General features: G+C 35.2%; 1 protein-coding gene across 16 annotated transcripts in view; it reads left to right on the top strand.

Moving 5' to 3' along the window:
* Positions 1 to 21,449, top strand: part of GABRG2 (gamma-aminobutyric acid type A receptor subunit gamma2) — a 91,432-nt gene that overhangs the window by 54,486 nt on the left and 15,497 nt on the right. The window contains exon 7 of one of the 16 annotated variants that reach the window (XM_031935471.1): positions 7,929 to 7,967. The exons of the other annotated variants lie outside the window; for them this stretch is intronic. Coding sequence (XP_031791331.1) covers positions 7,929 to 7,967 — 39 coding nt within the window. The remainder of the gene's footprint in view (positions 1 to 7,928; positions 7,968 to 21,449) is intronic. 16 annotated transcript variants of the gene reach the window in all.

The raw sequence follows: 21,449 nt of genomic DNA, 5'->3' as shown, positions 1-21,449 counted from the left end.
ACCTGTTAATGAATGTTGAACTATTATTGCAATGATGCAATTTAAATATTACATAACGCCATATAATTAGGTGCTAGCTAATTATGTGCAAATGCTTACAAAAGAGTGCATATTAGAAAGAATTTTTACACTTGATCTTTTTAAAATTGATGAATTTGAATGTGATTTGTATATGAATGATGACACCTTGATAACCAGTTGGCAGTCTCTAGCTCAAAGCAAAAGAGCTTTGGATCTATTTTTTTTAATGGTGGACAAAGTGTACATTTTGTAGATTTTTAGTTAAAATGTATTTTGAAACATTCTATAAATTATATTCATTAATAACTTATAAAAGATTCCTTTTCACCAACTGACCTAGTACAAGCTCTTTTTGTATTTGATAAGAGGGTTTCTCCTTTATAAGAATGACTCTAGATACAATGCCACGAACATCCAGTTTTATTGTTATCTCCTTAGCAACTAGCTTAGTGCTTGGCACACAGTAGGTGCTTTTTAAAGACATGCTGGAATTGAAGGAGATAACTAGAAGAAAGATCATGAAATGGAAGCATTTGAAATGAATCTTGCAAATAGGGAGAAATTGGGTTTGATAGTGAAATGGACAGAACAGAAAGAGCATCAATGTGTCCTCTTAAGATCAAGGGATTATCGTTTAATGTAACTTAAGGCATTTGAATTTCTATATCTATCAAATGTAGAATAGCTAGCAATCACAGGGTCATATAGAAAGTGTGCATGAATAAATAAATTAGTGCTGTCATTAACTTTCCAATGTCTAAGTGTCACTGAAGGCAAAAGTCAGGTTTAAAAACAATCTTAACTTTAAATTACGTAAGAAGCATAAGAAAATGTGTGAAATTGGAAGAGTTTCAGATATATGTTTCTTAATTCCTCTGGAATACACACAAACACATAAAAATAAATGCTTACTTTAAAATTTGACAAGATACATATTTATGTAACTTGAACTAATTTTAAATTATTTAGAACCAAAATAAAAGTTGAGTTGGCTAAACTTAGGGAGGAAGTTGACTACTTAAATGCAATTCATAGAACCTATATCCTAATAACTATGAGTTAGGCCTCTGCTGCAGTGTTGCGCCTATTAAAAGCAAATCAAAACAAACCAAAAATAAACAAACTAGACAAATGAAAACACACACACACAAATTTTAAAACAGACAAAAATAACTGAAGCCATTTAAAAAATTAAATGATTATGGAATTTACTTCCACTGAGTATATTAAAAGAGAGAACAGATAATCTATATAATCCGTTTGCCACATGTATTATTGAAGGCTTTCATCACTAGTGTAGAGACATTCAGGGATAGTCTGTTTTATACTTCAGATTATTTAATGCTTGTTTACATTCATGACAGAGAACCCAGTATATTTCAATTGTCTTGAACTGCCATTTTAAAAAGAGAGAAAAAATAAAAGATCAATGAAAGCCAAAAAGAAAGACTTTCACAAAGACATCTCTAGATAAATGGCTTCATCAGTAAATATATTTAAACATTAAAATAAAATATTATTCTTATACAAACTATTTGAGAATGGAAAAGATAGAGCACAAATTTTGAGCCCATTAAAACCTGACATAATAGTAAAAGACTTTGCCAGGCAAATAAGAAAATAAAAAAAGAAGGAAGGAAAGGAAAGAAAATAAAACATTAAAATTACCTTATTTTGTTGATTTTAAAGTTTACTTTTATTTTTCATTTTAATGTCTCTAAAATTTAGACATTTAAAAATCAATGCTATAATATCTTGCAGCATATACTGGGAAGTAACTTCTGGCACAGTCAAGAAAGTACCAGAGTGAAAATACCTTAGAACATATTCAACATGAAAATCATTGTGTACTTGAAAACAAAGTGCTTAATCACAATTAAAAGATGACTAATTAAATGTTTTAATATTCTACAAAGAGTTAACTAATCATATTTGAGAAAAAAGAGGAAATAGAAGACATAGATACTATTTGTTTTCTATTAATAAAATCTGAAAATCATCCTCCTGATATTATTTTTTTTCTAATTTCTGTTTCTTCACACTTCTAACATTAAAAGTCAAAGATGCATTCGTTTGGAATTAGTCATGGATAAGATATAATCATCTTCATTTGACTCTAATAATGTTCTACGCATATGAAACTTTTCTTTATCTAATGATTATTATTTATCTAATTATTTTGTATGATGATGGTATTGTCATATCACACATCTATAATTTAAACAAATTTTCCTGTGGAACTTGATGGGCATTAACCAAAAAAAAAATTATGCATTCTCAAAACAAATAAAAAGTTTAGTTGAGCTCAACCTGTCTTGGGAGTTATAGCAAAAAGAAAAAGTAACGTACTTATGTAAGTGTGTGTCTGTTTACAAATAAACACTTGTATATTTATAAAGACTGATGGTAGCTTCTTTTCACTGGGTATTTGCTATGTGTCAAGAGCTGAGCAAAGTGTTTTATGGCATTACTCAATTGATCATTGTAGTAGCTATGAGGACTTGTATTATTATTATTCTACAGGAGAGAAATAGATTTAGAGAAGTTAGGAAATTTACCAGTGGGTCACATAGTGTGTAGCAAAGTCGAGACTTGTAAATGGGCCTGTCTACCTCCAAAGGATGTGTCCGTAACCACTGTGTTAATGCTTTTGTATGTGTGTGAAACATTGAAAATAATTATAACTATAGATGCAACATCTTCAAATGATTGGTCATCAGGAAATCTGGGAGAAAAAGTGATTCTCTTTTATCCATATAAGCAAAATGCAGCAATGAATGATGAATCAAGGTGAGGAATAACTAGGGTTAAAGCAATGATCAGGAGAGGGCCTGAGAGGTGTGAGGAAACAAAGAAGTTTCCTCAAAGACAAAGTGGTTGAGCTGGGTCTTATTGTGAAATTTCAATTAGCTAAAGAGAAAAAGGGGGCATTTAGGCCAGTATAGTAGTATAAATAAAGGCTAATATTGCAGAATGACCAAGGGTTTTCAAGTGACTGTGAATGTTTTTGCTTAAGAGTTCAATTGACAACACCATCTTCTTGCCTCCCATGTTCTAAAACATACAGAAAATAGAACCAATAGAAAAAAATACAACCAATAAAGTGAGTAGAAAGTGACCAAAGCATCATCTTTGTTATTGATATTCTCGATATTGAAACATTTTGTATATACCTATGAGAGAAATTGCTTTATAATATTAAATCCCAGAATTAGAATTACCTATCTAGCAGAATCGGTGTTACTCACCTCTGGAAAAGCAGCATAGAATAGGTATGCCTTTTAGAGAGCCCTCCCAAGAAAAAGGAATAGGAAGCAATGGGGCGATGCACATCCAGTTTTTTTTCCCCCTCCAGGGTAGAGTTAAAGGACAGAGAGAGGCTGGTAGTGTTATTCTAATGGAATTCCTTCAAGGGAAGGAAACATGAGGAGTGAAGAAAAAGCATCCCTCCACCTAGGCAAGACTTGAAAATCTGCATTTCTCAAAAAAGTGCTATTTCTTAATCTGCTGCATGGCACACAGTGCTAGAGATCTGGTCTGTTATTCCCAGCCCTTTCTAAATATTCCTAAGAGCTAATAAATGGAAGAATTGAAATATGCTTCTGCAAAATGATGCAAGGAATCTCATAAGTCACCATGAAAGGGCATTACCTACACATCACAGCAGTCTCAAAATAAATAAGAAAATAAAACCCTGGGACAAATATGCTATATTCCAAGAAAACAGAAACTTTCACTTTCTGGTAGAGAAACAACTAGAGAAATCTATTGCCTATTTTTTTTCTCTTAATTTCCAACATTTATATTTATTTATTCCCAGTTGAATCATTGAACAAACTCTCTTTGGTGCAAGCATTCTTTTTAATCTTCTGGATATTCATTTTTACTCAACTGTTGTTTGCTCATCTATCCTTTCTATTGTTAGTGTCTGATTTTAAAATACGTTTTAAAATGGTATCATGAAATATAATCAAAGAGTGTCTGACTTCTAGTGACTAAGTTATTTCCCACCAAGATTTTGGGTGATACAATCATTGAGGTCAAAAGGCAAATGTAGATAGCAGCTTCACTTTAAGGCATGATGCATAAGGTTTGAGGTCCTGTTCCATTTTTGATAGTTAGGATTCCCAGTTTTTAAACACTACTTGTTAACTACTAAAAAGTTATTAAGGCAAGAAGACACGTCAATTGTCCAAAGAACAGCAAGAAGCTCAGGTTGGTTGAGAGTAGGAATCAAGCAGAAGAAAACTTTTGTTTAATCAAAGTGGTGGTTTTGCCAGATGAACATAATGCAAAACAAGAGAATTGAGGGAGTGGTTGTAATGATCAACCAAAGAACTCACGCAGGATAAGGAAGGAGTGACCACTGAGGGGATGAGGGAGGGTTGCAAGGTCATAGAATCAAGAGACTAAAGGTCTCCATAAAGTAAAAAGATTTGGAATGCTAGAGTATAAGAGCATAAGAGGGATTTAATCAGAAACAAATGAGAGATGTTGTTCCACAGTAAGATTCATGAAATAGACATTATGGAAAGGTTACAGTTATGAATTTAAAAATAGTAATGTCTTGAGTATCCCATTGAAGAGGGTGAATGAAATAGTATCGAGGTCAATCTCATATACTATCGATCTAGAGAAATGTAAGAAACTTAGAAGACAGAGATTTGTGGGTCATATTTTTGAAACCTCAAGAATTAATACAAAAGATGTGTAGTATGTGATAGTGCCAATAGTTAAAATCTTCAAGAAATGAGGGGGTAATGACATTTCATACTAAGATTAGACAAATAGATACAAGTCAGCTAGTGTTGGTGCAGCTATTGAGAGTATGACTGAAGAAGTCATACTTGTGGTTTCATCTTCACCCCTACAGTTGAGGAAAGGCATTCCAGAGGATTGGATGTTTATCACAGTGTGCAATCCAGTGCTCCACCCACAAGTGGATCTCTGATAAATGGAAAAGCCTATGGAAATCATTGTCCTAGAATAGTGTGTGAACTCACTTTTGACCTCTATTGTGGGAGGATGGAATTATATGAAGTGTGAGACTCCACTTGACATCTTCAGATAGAGTTAAAACTTTGGGAAAGGCAGATGTTATCCTAGCATGAGGTTTCCCTCTGCACACCAATGGTGGTAGATGGCCTAAGAAATGCTTCACATTGTCCCCAGGAGTAATTTCAAATACCTTTGCATGACATACATGAAACTTCATACTCAATTCTTCGAGCCCATCTTTCTCCACCTTCCCCTTCACCTAATTCTAGCAGTCAACGTTATAGCCACATGAACTGTTTGTAGTTTTTCAAATAAGTCCAGTTTCCACATGCCCGAGGGACTTTTCAATTGTTTCCTCTGCCTGAAATGTTCTTCACTTGAAAACTCCTGTTTGTTCTTTATCATTACGTTGTGATGTGGCAATTTCTGAAAATATGCTTATTGTCCTTGTTCATAGCAGTTATAACCATGCTTTGAATTGCTTGTTTACCTGAACTCTCTCATTGTATACACAAGGCACTTTTCAGTCTGGAACTCTCTTGTTTATCCTGTATCTACATTCTCTACCACTGGGAGTGGCTTATAGCAGTCAACATAAGCCAACAGTCAACAAACTCTGATTGTTATAAGTTCATTTAATTTCCCATAGTAATTAATCATCCTGAACATTTTAAAATTTACAGTTAGAAAATTCCAGAGGTAATTTCCAGGCACCATTATCTCTGCAAACCTACCATCATTAGAATTCAACTGTAGCACTCTTAAGGATGAAAAGAAAGATAAAAAAAAGTCTTAAGTACAGACACAAAGTAATGGAGATGAAGATAGCAGGATTGCCAGAAGCTCATAACTCTTGTTAAGAATTTTTAAAGCAAAGTTATTAAATCTCTGCACACTGGAAAACCTTTGTGTTTTGAATATAAATGTAGTTTTTTTCATGAAAATAATCTTGTCACTAGTGCCTGTACTTTAGATATTTGTGGCTAATAGCTTTTCCCCAAAATTAAAAGTATGCTAGAAAAAGAAACCTAAGATCATTCTAAGTTTATTTGTTCTAGTTTGTTTTCTTCATCTAATCACCTATATGGTGTGCTCTAGTATATGACTAAATCTAAGATTTTTGTAAGATTATAAAATTTGGGGTATCTTTACTTATAACATAGTTCAACCATCACTAGAAGCTCATATCTCCATATGTGAGCATCATTGAGATTGGGTCTTTAGGGCAGATTAGAGATTCTGTTTCTTCAATGAATGAATGAATGACAATGAATTTGAGGGCTATGGATATGATCCCATCCTCCTATGCACCGTGATACCAAAACCCCATTATTAAATATGTTGTCTCCTGAATTCACAGCATTGTATTTTCAGGAATCCCCTAAAAATGCAAATGCCCAAGAAAGGCAATCATTAGACACCTAGTATATTATGCTTTCTATCAGATCAGCCAAAGGGAGGGAATGCAACACAAAAAGGTTTGAGCATAGACATGAAGAAACTGATGATCCAAGGACTTCAGTAACTTAAAGTCATATACTTAGTAAGAACCAGAGTCAGGGTGTGAATCCAGATTTGTTCTGAAAGCCACATGGACGTAGTGAGAGCACAGAGTGCTGCTCAGGGTAAATGGTCTGGCAGGTGCCCTGTGTGAAGTTATGCAGGAAGTGGAAAGCAGATCTTTGGTCACATGGGACAGAGAGTATCAAGAGACCATTTCCCAGAGAAATACAAAGCATGAGTGATATATAAATTCAGTATTTATCATGCTTTTACTTCAAATTATTCAGAAGAAGGGAAACTCCTCTTTTTTTTTTACCTGCTGGCCCAGTTTCCTGAATACCCTCCCTTTCCTGGAGATCACAGAAGGTGGCTACACGCCAAGCCAAACGTCTCTTCTGCTTAAGTTTTCCCCAGTTCTCTTTTCTGGCTGAGATACAGTGAGGAGGTGTATTGATTTCAGCTCAGATTCTCATCTGGGTCATTCAACCCACATTCCGCAAGTGGCATTCTTTCACTGCTGGAGGCAGAGAGACACTGTCAGTCTTTCCCTGGAGGACAGCTGAATAAGTGTGGTAAGATTGTTTGCTGGCATCCCTTCCATTGTCTGGGTTTGTTTTATGTAACAGCATGCCACAGCTCTTCAAGGAACAATGTTGGAAATGGCCCTGGCTTCCCTTCTCCTGGCATATAGGAGGGAAACATGAGCATTTGCAAAATGCTGTTGCTCCAAACTCAGCTTTCAGCAGGCAGATAATAAATATTCCTCCATGCTGAGCTCCTTCCTCTCCTCTCCTCTCCCTCTTCTATCACATGGTTTTCTATGACAGTGAAGCTCTGATACTGTACTTCGACTTCTTGAAAGGGCAGAATGAAAAGAAAGGGGCTTCAGTTTCATCATTTCTAAGATGGAAGGACTGAAGGAGTTAATATCTAAATGTGCATAATTCTGTGGTCATGGTTATCCTGTTATTATTTCAGTAGCATGGACCAAAATCTCTGTGCGTGTCTTTTAATGGAATGCCATTGTGAGAAATTTTTAAATTAAGAATCAAACAACTAAAATTCTACATCTAGATCTGGTACTAATTATGTGACCCTGGGTATATAATTTCAACTCTCTGAGTCGCAGTTATAGCTGGATTAGGTGATCCCGGATATTCTTTCTAACTGCAAATAATCTATTATATACTTTCTTTTTTCCAGTTGGTTTATCTTTTATTTACTTTAAAGTGATAATATTTTAAAGAAATAATTTTAGAACTAAAAACACAGGAAGCCTGTTCATATTTTATTAGTTGTTGATCAGCATATTTTCTTAACAATAACAATAGCCAAACTGGCATAGGAAAGCAAGAAAGTTTGTGAGCAATGTCTGTGTCACCAGAATTTTCTTTGCCTTTCTACAGAAGATAAGCTACATGACATCTTGGTGAATTTGACATTGGGTAAGGTTACAGATTTTACACAAAAGTTGATACATGGAAAACAAGAAAAGGAAGTGTTTATTTTTCTCCTTGTTCAGAACACAAGTCTTAAAACATCACTAAGGGTATCTTTCCTAACATGAAAAAGACTAAAAACGGTTACGTTGAACTCAAAGCAATTATTTTCCATTCTATAATTCCTATAATTAGCAAACCAGTTTTCACAAATTATTCCTGTTACCTTTTTACCAACAAATTCTGTATGTTGTTAAGGAACTGGTTGGAGTGAAAGAGCTATATGGTAATGTGAATAAATTCTACAAATTGTACATCCTATGGAAACTGCATAAAAAGAAAGAGTTTTTGTTTTTGTTTTTTTTTCCCCTCACTGCAGGCAAGGCTACAGAGGGCAAGAAAGTGACTATTATTTAAACACCAGATTCGAAGTAGGCTACAAATTCATTAATGCCATCATCAAATCCTCCTTGAAAATCTCTCTATATCATTTGGGCTGAGAAGTTGTTTCCTCAATGCTGAGAGAACAGTAAAGCCTTAGCAATAATATAGCTCTTTAAAATTAAGGACTATATTTTTCTCTTATTATTATTTGCAAATTATTAAAGCAGTTACTCCACGAGGCTAGGTTAACTCTGAAGTTTATACAGGAACTCAAGCATGAAAAAGGAGACGGACAAATATATTAAATATTTTATGCTTAAACTATAGTTCAGATATACAACTTATAATTTAGTTGTTAAAATGACAGTATTGATTAAAATATTAAAAGCAGCCAGTGTAAACTGAGGGACCTGGCTTCACGTGCAGGTTCTAGGTGTGAGCAGTGACCTATGACAAGCTCTTGTACCTTTCAGGGCTCCTCTTGCTCACTTGAAGAAACTGGTCCAATCTACAAATTCTCTTTCAGCTCTGACACTGCATGATCAAATGCAGAATCTTTTTTTTTTTTTTTTTGAGACAAGGGTCTCGCTCTGCTGCCCAGGCTGGAGTGCAGTGGCACGATCTGGGCTCACTGCAAGCTCCACCTCCCTGGTTCACGCCATTCTCCTGCCTCAGCCTCCAGAGTAGCTGGGACTACACGCGCCCACCACCACCCCCGGCTAATTTTTTGTATTCTTTTTAGGAGAGACGGGGTTTCACCATGTTAGTCAGGATGGTCTCGATCTCCTGACCTCGTGATCTGCCCTCCTCGGCCTCCCAAAGTACTGGGATTACAGGCGTGAGCCACCACGCCCGGCCATCAAATGCAAACGCTAAATCAGCAATGAAAGCACTGTCACTGAAAACTGTCCATAATGAGGCCAGAGAAAGTTTGAGTTTTGGTGAGCAGAGCGACGTCATATTGTTTTTGATGCTGATTAGTCATGGGATACTACCTGTGAAAATAAAGCAAATATCAACTCAAAAGAATGAAATTGGAGAGCCTTTGGTAATCCCCTATATTAATCCTATGGTAGCAGAAGCCAGATATAGGGCAGATGCCTACATACTTTGATTCACAGGATTCTTCTCTTAGAGCAGTGGCTCCTAGAAGTCTATTCTGCTCAAGAGTACGACCAAAATCTTCCCTGTGGACAGAAAATGCTTGACACTAATCTCCCCCCAACCCCTGGTTTGTCTTTTATAAAATGAAAGAGACTCAATGCCTTATATGGCAAACAGATTGAGGCCAGAGTTCATTGTTTAAATACAAAATTAGCTGGGTGTGGTGGCAGGCACCTGTAATTCCAGCTACTAGGGAGGCTGGCGCAAGAGAATAGCTTAAACCCGGGAGGCAGAGGCTGCAGTGAGCCAAGAACACGCCACTGCACTCCAACCTGGGCGAGACTCCTTCTCAAAAATAAGTAAATAAATAAATAAATAAATAGGATTCATTCTTTGGCATGTAAACTGAAAACCAAGACAAACTTGGTTCTGAATTCCAAATATAATCTGAAAATGCATATGGTTATCTGCTTTTTCCAAAGTCGTCATGTTATTTTACTTAGTGACATGATCAAGTCACAACAAAGGATTTTGATGTATGGAGGTGATTATGCATAACAGTGGAGTAGAGGTAAGATGGCCCTGAAGGGAACCCTTTAATCCGCAGAGTTTCATGTAGAGTACAAGGCCTGTTACCCTCTACTAGGCAGCATTCTTATATCATCAATCACTAGGTTGCCTTCTCATATTTGTATGGCTGTAGTAGAGTCTTGCCAGGGAAAGAAGAAGGGTGGATTGTCCTTCTTTCTTGACTTTGACTCCAAGTAGGCATTACAATGCATGATAAAAGATCTTGTTAGAGGTACAGGTATAGGATTTTTAGATTTAAAACAGGAAGAAGAAAGAATGAGACTAAGCATGTGATTTCCTGACAAGTGCAGAAAAACATAAAGGCATTTTTTTTTTTTTTGTAAATGCAAACCCAAACAACAACTGTGATATACAACTAGTTTCTCAAGATTATAAGACCCTATGAGTTATGTGAAAACATTTAAAAAGTGAAAAAAAAATAGTAGTAACATTCAACAACATTCGTTAAGCACCTGATCTGAGTCCTTGTGCTAAAACACCATAGGAATCATTTATTTAATCCATTCAACAAATCTATGAGGTACAGATGATAATTTTTTCCTTTTTCATCTGTGAAAAAAACAGACCAGACAAGCAAGGTAACATTTCTTGCTCAACATTATAAAGCAAATAAAGGTCAAACTAAGAAATAACAGGGTTTTTTAAAATTTTTCATCAAATGTTGTATTCCTTAATTTTTCAAAAATAAATTTTAGAACTTCCATTGTTAGAATTTGACATACATATTATGTATGTAAATTTAAATAACACTTAATTTTTAAATATTAAAATTAAATTTAACATTTACATAGAGTTTTCACTGATCTATTATTTAATTGAATTTGTTATAATTTATAGGGAAGAGAAAGAGAATTAGAGAAGAGATGGGATTCACCCAAGATCAAACAAGGTCACATGTAGGCAGGAATTAGAAGCCAGGTCTGCTGACTTTGAATCCAGTGCTTTGCCCACCAACACAGAAAGTTTCCTTATTCAGAGAAGTTGAGCTTTTTCGAGTTAACTCTATATAGTATGGTAAAATGTACAGAGGTTTTAAAATATATATTGGCAATGATTTTTAACAGATATCTTAAAAATATCCTTGAATTTCACAAACTGAAAAACTTCCTGGGTGAAAGAATTCCATGGGGGCAGGGGTGTGGTAGTTTAAAATCGAGTGCTTGGAAATAAAGAGCAAGTAAGGTCAAGTTTTTAAACCTATAATTTTGCAGAGTATCCCCAGGAGTGATTTGACATCTTGGGGAACATTTTGTGATTTGACCTTTTGCAACCACTGCCTGCAGTTGCCTGAATTTGAACAATTTTTTTTTTTTTTTTTTTTTCTTTTCTAGCTGCTTTCAAAGCCATTTTAGAAAGCTTGGTATTCTGATAACATTAGGTTTCTCTACCTCTGTGGAGCCTTTTCTTTAAGAAAATATCAGTGCCTGGGTTACGTTAATCAGGTCCGGCTTCAAATGCAAAGTTACCCAGGCTCATCAAAAAAGTGAAAATGACAAGAAAAATAAAGCGTTACTACTAATAAGCTTATTTCTCCAAAAGAGGTTTCTGGGTTTGGGATTATATTTATTAATAACATTTCTCTCTTTATCTCTTGATTTTGACCCATTTGTGAGATAGAGTGGTAAATTGAAGAGATAGGATTCAAATATCATCTCGATTGCTGGTAGCCTTGGTTTGTAGGATTCATTTTTATTTACAGCTGGAATTGTTACTTTTTCTCCTCCAAGGCTAATATTTGGTATTAACCAACTCAAGAGAGATGTGGGTGTGGGAGACCATACAATTGCTTGGAATAGCTGGTTGACACTCACTGAGTCTCCATAGTAGGCATGGAGAGAGACCACGAGGTCATCATCTAAACAGTAATCCATGACTTGATTCAAGAGAGCTTATCAAATGAAGGACAAAAGCAAGGAATTTTGAGGTCCGTTCAGTAAGAAAACACCTAAGTGGTGAAGTGTCTTAATTTCACCAATTAGATAACCAAAATTAATAAAGTGAGAGGAGAAACAGTGGAATCTTTTCTTTCCAATACTTCTAAAAGGGCATGTATTTCTTTTCACAGGTCAGGAAAAAATGAAGGAAGACAAAGGACATTATGACTCCTAAAGAGGAGTGTCCCCCACAGCAAGTCGAGCTGAATATGTGTACTGTAGGCTATAGTAAATGTTTCCTAAAAACCTAGTTTTGTGATAATATAGCTTTAGAAAATGCTAAGTTAAAGGCAAACATCTTCTAGTGCAGAAGCACCCATGTACTAATGTGCATGGTGAACCTCCAGTGATATCACATGCTGTTCCACAAAAATCAAATGTTCCTGATTGAAGAAGTCATTATTTTTAGCACATTATGAAACCAATGTTCAATAAAAAAATTATTTAGAAACATCACTTTAAGAGTATTCCCGAATATTCTCTTCTTCTTTCTCCTCCACTGTATTCTCTTCCTACTTACTTCTTTTTTTTTAAATGTATTAAATTCTAGTAGTTCTCAATCTTTGGTAGGAATGTTAAGCAATGAAATAAACTATGAGCTGAAAGAAAGAACAAAAATTTGTAATATTTATAATTATTAAAGAATATCAATTATTGATAAAGATTAAATTTATATAGAATAAATATTTATAAAGACTTTTAGCATGCATACTTTCAAATCCACAAGATAGCATCCATTTAAATATAATCTGAATTCATATGCCATGATTCAAATGTCCCCCAATGTTCATACTGCCCTTCTAAATTTTGCAGCTGTTACCTTATTAGAATTATTGAAAAATAATTGATAAACCTTGGATTTAGGGTCAAAACTTGGTGAGATACCTACTCCAATATTAGTAGCTATAAGGAAGTTACCACAAATTTGAAATCTGTGTATATTAGTCAGTGAAATATTTCTAATAGTAAAACATATATTTTGGGTGGCATTCAGAGTTCTAGTAGAGCCTTCGGCACCAAGGGGAGGATCAAAAATGGTGGTAATTGCACCAACTATTGATTAATTACAACCAGTTATTGCAACAGGTATTGCAAGAACTCTGTGAGGCTGCTATGGAGAATTTTGTCATCTCTATTTTACAAAATAGGAAACTGAGTCTCAGAGTAGTTAGTTAACATAACCTCCTAATATCACAAATTAGTTTTTGACCAATTTGGGACAAAAACTTGGTTCTTACTAAAGATACTGTCCTGTTTTTATAAATTTATGGATACCAAGTAATTTTTCAGGAGAACAAGATTCTATCTGCAGCGTAGATGGAAAAAGTGGTTCCCCATGGATAAGGCATCTGTTTTTCAGGATAGACCTGTGGACCAGGCATTTTTCTGTTGAGAATTCTTTGTTCTTCTCACACATCACAAATAGAATTTCTACTCATTTTCTCTGTGAAATGCAGTCTCATCATTTCTATGTCAGAAGGGCAAAATGTAACATATCAACCCCACCTCTGTGGCTCTGGGATTACATCTCTGACAAATCAATTATAATCTCTCACTCAAAGGAGCATATCTAGCACTTACCTAACTATGTATGGTTGAGTAGAAGTAAATGACTCCAACATTACTCAGAATTTATCAGATCTTCACTGATATCTCTGTAGATCCCACTTTCTCTATTAAAGTTAATTTTATCATCAAAGTTAATAGATGCAACTAGACTATTGTATTGCTTCTTATTGGCATCTCTCTTCTGAAGTGCTGAAACTATTTCCATTGAACCATGAGAGCTAAGAATGGAATATGAATTCACATTTTAAAATTTCTCCTGAAATGGGACTTCTGCAGAAGGTAAATTAGATCTGTTAGTGTCACAATCATACTCTATACAAACATTAACTACATATAAAAGAATATTTTGTTACCTTCTGACAAAACCTGTTGGTATGTAATTAGTCTGTTTCTCGAAATCTGAGTTGAACAGAAGAGCATAATTTTACTAATGCAAATATGTGAGCGCTAATAATGTATTACTGATTCTACTATTGTGTGACTCTAATAGTATATTACTGGCTTTCATGGATGCATTAATATTAGTAGAAACAAGATTAAGATTCACTGCTTTACTATTACTCCCAAAGGCTGAAGGCAGCCTTTTAATAAAGGCTAAAAAAAAATTACTCAACAGGAAAATTACCTACCAATGTCACAGAAGTTATTTTGCAAATCGACTGTCCTCAAAAAGCTCTATGTACCACTTTATCTATACTCTGTGTTCAAAAGATGACAAAACACTTTCCCTACCATTAGTAAATGTGTTTCTCCCAATAGCCTTAGCAATAAGTTTGTTTATTCCTACTTTAGTGGGAGAATTTAAACAACTTACCCGCATTTCTGTACCTTATTATCATGATCGCATGTACTTGAATCCTGGGACTAGATCTGCTACTGTGAATTGCCCTGCGTTTATGTAAAACATGTTTTAATATCTAGTTAGATGTTTGCAGGAGTTACAGTTAATTATACTGGGAAATTGCTGTCTCTTTTGATGGATCAAAGTAGCAAATGTATTCATTTGTAGCTGCAGTTTTAGATTTCTGAGCTGGAGTTGTTTTATTTATGTGTATCCCAAGGTGAACATATTTGCTGCATTTTTTGGAATTTGATTTTGGACTCAGACAAATGAATTGCATTACAAAATTCCACATTGGGCTAGGCATCTGTGGTAGCTTTTTCGGAGGGTGAGAAAGAGAACCTCTTGCATAAAGAGAATTTTCTAGTAAAGGAAGACAGAAAACTGGGATATTAGCAAAGACCTCACTCTGTGAACAGAGAAAACCACTACATTTGGAGGCTTTGCAAATACTGAGCTTTCTTTCATCTAAAGCTATCTGCCAAGAGAAAATTTCTGCTACTGTTGAGTCAGGCACAGGCTGGTATTTCAGACAAATGAGTTTTCAACTTCCTAAAGCTAATATGTGCATTATATAAGGTTCAAAAGTAAATGAAGGCTCTGTTTGAGTTTGAGGGCCCCAGTTATCCAAACCAGCTTTCTATATTAACCACGTTCTTGACATTCAACAATTAGTCAGTGTTCCACATTGTTTTTGTTTGTTTTTTGGATTTATTGTCATAGTCCAAACCACTGATTTAGAATGCAGAGGCTGTTTTCTACAGAAGGAGTATGGGTTTATAAGGCAGGAGTCTTTGGCCTGCCACTAGGTAGCTCTGTCTCTTTGGATAAAGCATCCTTCTTTGATGAATGTCAACTGCCTAATCTTTAAGAGGATAGAATTGGTTGGTATAGATTTATTCTAAGACCCTTTCTAACTCTAACTCTCTTTTAAATATTTGGTAAGTTTCTCCTATGTTTATTACAGGTCAGAACAGTGTTCAATCATATTTCATAGACACTCTGCCTTGTCGTAACTGACATTATCATACCATCCTATGTGCCAGGAATTGTACCAAGAATGGCATGTATATTCACTCTTTTTATGTTCACAATATTACAGTGAAGTGGATTCCATTATTATTCTTACTTTACAGATAAAGAAGTTGAGACTCAGAGACATAGGAAAGTTGCCTGAAATCGCATAACCAGTTAGTGACACGATTCGAATTTTGAACCCAGTTAATCTCATATTTGCCCTCGCAGTGGACACTGTTGATGCCCCTGCCACCCTATCATCTTCCTTGAACTCACACACCCATCTCTCAGATGTTCAGGAGTTGGCTGCTGACAGCTCACTACTTGCCACTTTTTCTAGAGAAATACCATTGGCCAAAATAAAGCCATCTCAGCTAAGAGACTGAGACCATCCCTCCTCGGCAGCCTGGAAGGAACAAATTACTGCTCTCCTAGGAAAATGATTCAAAGCAGTTCCCATTCTTCACTATAGTTCTCCACCCCTGTCCTCGGTGGATATTCAGATGGAGTTTTTAAAGGATAAATTTAAACCAGAAAAATTATGTTAATGCAACTTTTTAAAATTATATTTTCCTCAATTGCTATTTTGTTCTTCTTCACGAACTTAATAGATGAAATGAGAACGGCAAAGTTTTTAAACGAAAACACACCTAGTAGGCTTGGCAGACTGTGACGCTTGCGTTTTAGCAGCCAAACCCCTTTGTTCTCTTCTTTCACTAATTGGATCTGGCTGAGAAGCTCAAATCACTGAATAATACTTTACTAAACATAATGCAGCCACTCTGATAAAGCTGATTTCCCTTCTCTCTTTTTTTCTTTTCTTGGCAAGCAGTTAGGATCGCTAACAGCTCACTGTGACCTTATATCCATTGACATTAAGTTCAGCAAACATTTTTCCAGATGCAATAATATGTAATGTAAAAGTTTAATATCTTAAAAACCCATGTTAATCTCCACCTTGGTCTTAAAGACTTTTGATGTATAGCTCATCTAGAATTTTCTTCTTGTCATTCTGAGCTAAAGCATTTATTTATGTAACAAATAATTGTGGAATTCCCTCTATGTCCCAGGCACTGTGCTAAATGCTCAAAATAAAATAGTGAGCAAAGTAGCTAGAGCTGCATCCCTTATAGAGTTCATAAAATATTAATAATCTAGAATATAATTCGGTATTCACCATCATATATTTTTATTGTGATCTTACTGAGCTCTTACTATGACGTCTTACTGAGGACATTTGATGTAATAAGAGCTTCTTTCATGATGAGATACGTTAATTAACATTTGAAAAATAAATGGAGTTAATTGAGTAAAGAAAGATGGGATATTAGAGTTGAGGCCAGAGGAGGCAGCAGGTGAAAGAACCCTGTGGGAAGAGGACGCAGGGTAAGGAAGGCATGTAAAGAACTACAGGAACTCCAGTCAGTGAAGAATCACTATTTAATATGAGACTGAGAATATAGTGAAGGAAAAACAAAACAAAACAACATATGAAGCCCTAGAGAACAAGTTAAAGAATTTTATTGTGTCCTGATATCAATGGGCAATTATTGAAGAGTCTGGAGGTATTTATATGGATATGGCATGATCAGAGGGGTAGAGAACATTTCGGAAGTTGAGAGCAACATATTGCAAACAAGGTCAAAATAATGAAAAGTTTCCCCTTGGAAAAGCAGAAAATAAACCATATGGCTGAGCTCAAAGTGGGGAGATTATAAAGCTGGGACGGTTCAGGATGGATCCAAGAAAACTGGGCCAGAATCACATGTTAAACAGTGTAAATTTCATACTGAGATGCTCAAGGGGAATAACCTGAACAAATACATATTCTAGAAAAAAAAGCTTGGTTTAGCACTGTCCAACTGAATGTTCCATGATGAAGGAACTGCTCTGTAATCTGGACTGTCCAATATGCTAGTCACTAGCTACATGTAGCTCTTGAACACTTGAAATGTGGCTTGTGCAACTAAGACAGTAAATGTAATGTTTTAAAGTATGTTTAATATGGCTACCATTTTAGATAGCACAGGTGTAGTTGCATTGTGGAATATATGTGGGGTGGTGGTGGAGGTGGCATAGGTGGTCAGAAAGTTGGAATGAAGAAAAGGAGTAAAGAGATTAGCAATCTAGGAGACAGATGATGGCAGGAAGAATAAAGACAGAAAAGTCATAGAGGCATGAAATAAAATTATTTAATTTATTTGTCTAGGGCTCAGAGGACACAAATAGAATAATAAGAGAGAAAGACCTAGGTTAAATTTAGATTACAGACAGCCTCGATGCCAGGTTTAGAAGCCTGGACTTTCTCTGAAGAGGAGCATAGACCTATTTAAGTTTGGTGAAAATAGATTTATTTACTCAGAATTTTCAAAAATGTGCCTGTCAGAAAGTTTAATTGTGGTGTGTAAGATAAATTAGCATGTATCTGTTATATTAGAGCTCTTGTGCCATTATGAAGTGATAATATGTTGATATGACTTTCTTGGCCTGACAACTCCTTGACGGCAAAAGCTAGAGCTTAGCTATGTATTTTTTCCCTCTCTTGACCTCACAGGACCTGGTTGGCAGGAGATATTGAAAGTACTCCAGAAGAGTTAATGAGAGAATAAACAACCCCGAGAATGGTGGGCAAGTGATGAATGCAGAAACTGCTTGGGAGTAGCATTTATAGAAGTTAGCAACTGATTAATTTGGAAATCTTTTATACACAACAATGTTCTGGATCGCTTAAGCTCAGGGATTGGGATTCTGCCCAAAGATTGGGTATTCTACCTAGACTTCAAAGCACGTAACAAACCATGAGAACATTTTGGTGCCAATTGAGTGGCAATATTTGAAAACTTTTTGTTTCTGTCATGTTTATCCAAGACATTTAAGAATAAAATATGTTTTTATATACTTCCAGGTTATCTTCCTTAGAGTTCACTTCATTGTATATCCCCACCAAGAGTGTGTACCTCTGATCCCTGTTCACATCTTTTCAGGACCAAACATTACCAAGGAATTTATTTTTTCCTCAATCTGCCAGGCTGAAAATGAAATTATTAGATTATATTAATTATTTATAATTAAATTATTAGATTAATTAATTAATTATATTAGATGTTGGATTTCACTGATCCCCTCTGAAGTTGTTTCCAAATATTTTGTATTTATAAGTTCTTCATTTTTTAGCTTAGTTAAAAATTTAGTTTTTTTTTCTCCTCAATGACAAATGGGAATTCTTTATGTATTGGTGATATTAGCCTTTTGAATTCTTATTTATTTTGGAAATATCTCACCACACTCAAATGTGATGTTTTGCCTTTTAAAACTGGTTATCGCAGTCATTCTTTTTCTTTTCTTTTCTTCTTTCTTTCTTTCTTTCTTTTTTTTTTTTTTTTTTAACAAAGTCTCACTCTGTCACCCACGCTGGAGTGCAGGAGTCTGAGGTGTGGTAGAAGGATGTCCTTCCACCCACTGCAACCTGCAACCTCCACCTCCCAGGCTCAAGGGATCCTCTTACCTCAGTCCCTGGAGTAGCTGGGACTACAGGTGCATGTCGCCACGCCTGGCTAATTTTTGGTATTTTTTTTTTTGTAGTGATGGGTTTTCACTATGTTGCCCAGGCTGGTATTGAACTCCTGGACTCAAGCAATCCATGTGCCTTGTGCTCCCCAAGTGAGGGGATTACAGGTATGAGCCACCGTGCCCAGATAGCAGCCTTGATAACACAGAAGTCTTACATTTTACACAGTAAACTCATAACTTTTTTCCTTTATGCCTTTTAAATTTTATGTTATATTTGACAAAGCTTTTTCCACACTAAGATTATATAGATATTCTATAGTTTTCATTCTGTAGTATTTATATCGCTCATAAATTTAGATCTTTGTTCCATCTTAAATTTATTTTGTGTGTTAGAGTGAGGTACAGATCTAATTTCAGAAAACAATTTTCCCAAATGAAAACTCAATCAGCTCTCCTGCATGCCTTTGGTCAAAATCAGCCTCATGGATTTATGCCCCCAATTCAAGTGTTTAATGAGGGATGCTAAAGCTAGATCGAATGCATTGTCCCAGAACATCTCTCTATCTGGGTTGTAGAAAAAGAATAATCTTATGTCCTTTTAACACACTTAATTTAGAATCAGTTATGAGGCCCCCTATGCCTTAATCTCCACATTACCTAATACAGTGCTCTATGCATAGCAGTGATTAAACATATCTGTGGGCTTTAAAAAGGAGCTAGAGAAAGGAATGTAAAGAAGAGTACAACACTATTTATGCCCTCAAAGTTAACCTAGTAGAATAAGATATACTTTATTCAACTATGTTTTAGTTGAGTAAGAATGACAAGAGAGGAATAAAGTGAAGATACATTTGATACTTTGTTTGTTTACCATCCTGACAAAGCATTTAGGATATTTACAGATAATATATGCAAACCATTCAGCCCAGTGTCTACACATAGTAGGCTTTCATGACTGGCAACTTGAAAATTATTTTCTATTATGTCAGGGGTTCAATAGAGCCAAAGACTTCTTTACCATGGAATCTTCAAGTTTTTAAGATAAGATAGTTTCATGTAGAAAATAAGAACCTAAACACTACACTAAATATTAAATTTTAAAACTATCATATGGTTATTTACCTCTACAACTTAAAAAAAAAAAAAAACCCTGCATTGATACTCTCTTCCTAAAACTAGACATAAGAATTCTACACAAAAAAAAGATGAACATTAATGAGTGATGTTTGAAATTGTGTCTCGGCTCTTCAATCATAGCCTTCATCCATAAACTCTAAATTAAGACCAAAGCAGGAATGAAACGAATACATAAAATACTATAACTTTAATGTCATATGTTAGGATAAATCAATAGGAGGAATAAATCTGAAGTGGCAGAAATAACCACCTTTGACTTGCTTGGCATTTAAACCTTTTGGGCTTGGGGAATCACTGATGCGGTACTTTAAGGGGATTTGATTTTATAGGCTCTTTAGCCCAAGAGGTTTGAGGAATACAGAAAACGACGTGGCCTTGGAGATATGACAGGCATCAGGCTGTCACTGTGAAGCTGCCTGGCTTTTAAATGGCTTGTTCTCAAGTTTGAATCCATAATCCACTGGTAGAAAAGCTGTAGACTTGCTGGCAAAGGTGAGAGATGCTCAGAAGCCATTACCTTATAATAGAAATTGATAGATAAGTGGACCATGGAAGTTTAGACTCTGACCTAAAGGGAAGTGGAGAATTGAATTGAGGTAATTATCTTGTTAACTTTGGACAAAATTAAAGTTCACCTTTAAATATGCCAGATCATTAATACCAAAGTACAGATCCTCATTCACTTATATGATTGGGTGAAAAGAAGTTACTAAAATTGTCTAGCTTTATTTAAAACATTATAATTCATAATTTTTTATTTAAACACATTTAAAATGTGAGGAAAACTCAAGGACTGGGAAAATAGGAGAAAAGGTACCCCTGAATATTATTATTTAAATGGGAAACCTTCTTTTATTACTTTGCTTTTCCTATCTGGAATAAGAGAGGATGTATTTGCCTTTAGTATTCTGATCAAAGAAATGAGAAAGAAAAAGATGGATGTTAATAGAGGTCATCTCAAATTAAATCTTTTTACTCTTTAATCATAGCCTGTGTCTATTATATTCTAAATTAGGACAAAAGCAGAGACCAAACTAATTTACGAAATTCTATGACTTTAAATAGCTTATGTTCAATAAATTAACATAGAGAAGCATATGCTGTGGGAATTAGCTAAAATCTATTGTCATTGACAAAAAATTTCTACCTTCAAGTCTTTAGGCACAGTTGCTAAATAATTGCTACTTATTGATCTCTGGGAGGAAACTGATGTCCCATTGGAAGCCAAATTCCCTGATCAGTGCTAGCTCATGATCACTACATCAACCAGGTCTGACTTAAACAAGTAACTGTGTGCCAGTCTACCAAAAGGCAGTGTTAAGAGGCATTCAAAACCCCACTTAGGAAGCAATGCAACGTTAGGTGACAGTCTACTCCCTCAAAGAGCATCCAGTAAAGGTC

Source organism: Piliocolobus tephrosceles, chromosome 4 (genome assembly GCF_002776525.5).
Source record: "Piliocolobus tephrosceles isolate RC106 chromosome 4, ASM277652v3, whole genome shotgun sequence".
Lineage (NCBI taxonomy): Eukaryota > Metazoa > Chordata > Mammalia > Primates > Cercopithecidae > Piliocolobus > Piliocolobus tephrosceles.
Note: the sequence above shows the minus strand (reverse complement) of the source record. Positions and strands in the feature narration are given on the sequence as shown.